The sequence below is a fragment of the Gobius niger genome, assembly GCF_951799975.1.
Source record: "Gobius niger genome assembly, chromosome: 4".
Classification (NCBI taxonomy): Eukaryota; Metazoa; Chordata; class Actinopteri; order Gobiiformes; family Gobiidae; genus Gobius; species Gobius niger.
Genome location: NC_136855.1, coordinates 29,668,730 through 29,673,694, shown reverse-complemented (window position 1 = coordinate 29,673,694; position 4,965 = coordinate 29,668,730). Strand labels below are relative to the sequence as shown.

The window sequence follows — 4,965 nt, the reverse complement described above, 5'->3', positions numbered from 1 at the left end:
TGTGACCAATTAAACAAATATGAAGTGAATATAAACTCACGCGGAGAACGCGAGGCAAAATCCTTGACTACTTCATCCAATGATTAGTTTTGGCTGATATTAACGTTAATTGAACTAAAAACATAGAGGTGCAGCGAGTGACGTAACCTTCTCATTTCTCTGGGACGGTCGTGATTGGTTCGGCTCGGCCTTAGCCGCCAATCAACAACTTGTCTACCGTGCGTGGCCAGACCCACCTTCTTTCGTGCAGAAAGAAGGTGGGTGTGGTTTATCAGGCTAAGTTCCATAACGCGCAGGGTGGTGTCATATGCACTTTGAACCACCTGATGGCGCCAGTGGGCACTGTCAGAGGAACGCGGAAATCTACAGGGCACGAGTGAAATACCGGCTCCTTCTCTTTGTCCATCCACCTCCCTCTGAACTACATCTACAGCAGCTCCATGTCGAATCCCGTCGATACCAAGCTGTACGACCTCCTCGGAGTGTCTCCATCTTCCACTGAAAATGAGCTTAAGAAGGTAATTATCCCAAGTAAAAAACAAAACTTAATATCTCAGCTTTTGACCGCGAACATGCTACAATGAGGAAATGGGTTGTGCGTAGGATGCTAACGCTAGGTGTGAGCCGTGCTCACCGGTAAAACAGTCGCGGTCACGTTGTAGATGTTGTTGGTTTTCTCTCCCCTTTTTAAAATTAATCATATAAATCGTGGCATATGTCGAGTGTGTGATATAATCCGGTATTCCCCACATACAGCGTTAAACTGCCCCCAAACGAGTGACCTCTTGTTTGCTTGGGTTGTGATGTTGCCATGGAACGCGAGCTAACGGCTAAAGCTAAGCACATCGATAATTGGTTAAAATAAATCTAGATATGATGATAATCTTTACATTTTACATAGCGTCCATTATGAATCCGACACGACATATGCCACAATGAGCAGTTTCATACTTTACAAAGAATTCTCTTTAAAACTGTCTGTTTTTGATCATCATCTGGCCCGTCGCCTTGCCCCATAGTGTTGCTAACACCATGGCTAGCTTTTAAGCGACATATTACTGGGTATTGTAGCTAGTTAAACGTGTTTTTGATCTTTTGGGTGGTCAACGAGACCCGTCTATCCTGAACAGTGGGGACTATTGACTCTACTGATGTTATAATGTAGTCCAACTAGCTACGTACGTTGGCCCTCTGTGAGCCTGTTTTTTTTTTTTTTTTTTCGTTTTGTTTTTTACAATCACCAGTAACATTCGTCGATTCATGAATGCAGTTCTATCGTGGCGTTCATCTTGTTTTGTTCTGGTATATTACGACATTGAATGGATGCGTGTTTTGTCAGCTGATTAGAGCCAAGTACTCAGAAGTGACTGATGACTGTGTGGTTTCCTTTATTCAGAGATAATAGCTAAACGATATACTTTCATCAGAGGGACTTGTTTGTCTGTCATGAAGCTATGCATACATGTTACAGTGTTGTGTTGGGTGTTCACCTTAGGTTTATCGGGTTTGAGGCTGAGCACGTGTGATTACGCAACAGGAGGCCGACTACTGTGAGTAATTATGATAAACAGTTCTGTTAACTCTTGTTTTTTTGTCCCAGGCCTACCGGAAACTGGCAAAGGAGTACCATCCAGACAAAAATCCAAATGCTGGTGACAAGGTAAAGACAGATTAATTTTTAATAACCTTTTTAAAACAAGTATTCAACCTTTTAGCATATAACAATAACCCGTCTCACAAATAAAGCATCAGTTGTTGTAATTAACGTATACAGGATTGTGAAAAAGTATTAACTTATTATCTGGGGTTAAATTAGTGAAGCAATTTCTATAACTGGATGGATTTCAATAACCTTTACACAAGTAATTTTCACTGCACTATTGGTCATCCCTAATTTAAATTTTGCTCTGTCCTTAATTTAGTTCAAAGAAATCAGCTTTGCCTATGAGGTACTGACGAACCCAGAGAAGAGGGACCTTTATGACCGCTATGGGGAGCAGGGTTTGCGGGAAGGAGGGGGAGGTGGTCCTGGGATGGATGATATCTTCTCCCACATCTTCGGAGGTGGACTTTTCGGCCATCCTTTTATGGGGGGCCGCAGTCGTAATGGCGGGCGACGGAGAGGGGAAGATATGGTTCATCCACTCAAGTATGATATTCCCACACTAAATGGACTACATGGAAAACACATGGAATACTGAGCTTTACTCATGCCTCTGTCAACAGGGTGTCACTGGAGGACCTCTACAATGGCAAAACTACTAAATTACAGCTTAGCAAGAACGTTCTATGTAGCTCTTGTAATGGGTGAGTTACGTCAATGACTATTGTCTTGATGTAGATTTTAAGTCAAACTTGTGTTTAATTTTTATTGTGTTTTTAGGCAAGGTGGTAAGACAGGAGCTGTCCAAAAATGTTCAACGTGTAGGGGGCGAGGCATGCGCGTCATGATCCGGCAGTTGGCACCAGGGATGGTCCAGCAAATGCAGTCTGTGTGCACTGACTGTAATGGAGAAGGTAAGGATCAGGGCTGAAACGATCCACAAAGCAGCATTGCCTCTCACTATTAACTAATCACAACCATGCAATCCTTGTTCAGGTGAAGTCATCAGTGAAAAAGACCGCTGTAAAAAATGTGAGGGTAAGAAGGTTGTGAAGGAGGTGAAGATACTGGAGGTCCATGTGGACAAAGGCATGAAGCATGGGCAGAAAATTACTTTTGGAGGTGAAGCTGACCAGGCGCCTGGCGTCGAGCCGGGGGATATAGTTCTGGTTCTGCAGGAAAAAGAGCATGAGGTATGTGGCTAATAAGCTGAAGCATTTGATTGTGATATCGGAGGCAGCTCTATAGCCTTTCTCCTCCTCTATGGAGTGGGCTAGAGTTGTTCCGAAGTCGGTGTGATGTGGGCAACTCCTGTACAAAAGCAAACTAGCCCAAGAAAGATTGGGGCCATATATGTCGTCAGCGTGAATTATTTAGCTTTTAAATGGCGAATAGCTTTCTGGTCTTGTGTTGTAATAACATTTTTGTCCTTATTGTTTATACAGACTTTCAAGAGAGAAGGTAATGACCTGTCTATGAGCTATAAACTTGGCCTTGTCGAGGCGCTGTGCGGCTTCCAGTTCATGCTGAAACATTTAGATGGTAGACAGATTGTAGTGAAGTATCCTGCTGGCAAAGTGATTGAACCAGGTAAGGCCTTTTACTTGTTTTGATATTGATGATGCCCACTAAGCTGTGTTTGTTAAATTAGAAAAATTAAAATCCTCTCTTTTTAGGTTCAGTTAGAATGGTGCGAGGGGAAGGCATGCCACAGTATCGAAACCCCTTTGAGAAGGGAGACCTTTATTTAAAGTTTGATGTTCAGTTCCCTGGCAACAACTGGATAAGTCCAGAGAAACTTCAGGTTTGACCCGTTACTTGTGTCTTCTCCATCCAGTTTTCCTGTAACAAGTCCTATTTTATTAATGTGTAATATTGGTGTAGGAGCTGGAGGACATGCTCCCTTCACGGCCAGAGCCACCCATCATCACTGGAGACACAGAGGAGGTGGACCTGCAGGACTACGACGCCAGTCAGAGCTCATCCTCAAGTAACCGCAGAGAGGCTTACAATGACAGCTCTGATGAAGAGGGTGGACCCCACGGCCATGGGGTGCAATGTGCCCACCAGTAGGATCATTCGCAGTCCCAACCCTCTTTTCACACATGTACATGTAGACAAGGTGGATAGTCTCATATGGACACTGGGTTCCTCAGACTCATGTCAGACATCATCAGGGCACCTGGTGTGCCACTCATCACTTGTGTTCGTGTTAGTTTGATCTTTGTCTGAGGAACGCTCAGTGGAGCATCCACAGGACTATTTCTGAAAGCTGCACTCAACACATTAGACACTAGCTTGGGTGTAGAACTATAAGCATATTTATATGAAAATGTTTGCTTCATTGAATACTGGATGTCGACAGTCAATCATAAGCACTCTTATTCCCTCACTTTTTATTTTAACTGAAGATCAGGTAAAGAAAGACGCCTGTTAAGCAAAAGTGTGTGATTTGCATTTTTGTATTTTATTTAATATACTGTCCAATGTGCTTATACAAAAACATAAAATGGAGCACTGGGGCCCACAAAGAACAACTAAACTATTTGTTTATTGCAATGTCACCTTGTTAAAATAATTGCCTGTCAAATCATTATTTTACTTTACTTTACTTTCTACTTTCCAAACACACGCCATGGTCTATCCTCAGCCAATCAAAAGTCTTGTTGAAACCCAATAAGAATCATCTCTAAGTGTTTTTGCTATTTTCCCAAAAACTGACTTGGCTTATTTTCCCCTTGTTAAAATAATCTAACAGACTTGAGCAGCTTGGGTGTTTGTTAGCTTTGGCTCATAAATGTTTTCCCTCACTTGATTTGTCATAGCAACATTTTTTAACTTTGCTTTGATGTGTGTGTGTGTCCCCAATACAAACTTGTTCAAAGCTAATTGAAGTGCAAATCTCCGGACTCACAAACTGGATTTATTCACCCGGTGCCACTTTTGGATGTTTCTGCTTTTTACTCCTTTAAATTTTCTTTTGTCAGTTCTTACTTGTTTTCTTTATTTTAATTGAAACACATTGTGTTCCATGTATATCAGAGACATCCTATTAATAAGTAAAAGCAGCTGCTGTATTAAAAGCTGTAAAAGTTGAGAAGTTGAGAAAAGATTAAATAAAAGTGAAGTAAAAAACTCATAGCTTGTATCTGTGCTGAGGTCATCTGCATGTAAAAAGCTTTGGTCCATGCATTTGTTCAATATCAGATCAGTACACTTCTTAAAACATGTATGAAGTTGGTGAATAAACTATGGAAATACGTTTAAGACTGTTCGTTAATATACTATGGGTAATAGATGGGACAGTACTTTTACCATGGTCATTTGAAGCTGGGTGAATTGGTGAAATAGCGCGGGGACTG

The 4,965-nt window shown here is 41.7% G+C and overlaps 1 protein-coding gene across 1 annotated transcript; it reads left to right on the top strand.

Annotated features, from left to right (window-relative positions):
- Nucleotides 1–348: 348 nt before the first annotated feature.
- dnaja2a (DnaJ heat shock protein family (Hsp40) member A2a) lies at nt 349–4,760 on the top strand. Its single transcript, XM_079555276.1, has 9 exons — nt 349–518; nt 1,601–1,660; nt 1,923–2,149; nt 2,227–2,307; nt 2,384–2,517; nt 2,600–2,796; nt 3,049–3,193; nt 3,280–3,407; nt 3,488–4,760. Exons 1-9 carry the CDS (start codon nt 441–443, stop codon nt 3,674–3,676), a joined length of 1,239 nt encoding a protein of 412 aa, XP_079411402.1. The 5' UTR covers nt 349–440; the 3' UTR covers nt 3,677–4,760.
- The last annotated feature ends 205 nt before the right edge of the window (nt 4,761–4,965 follow it).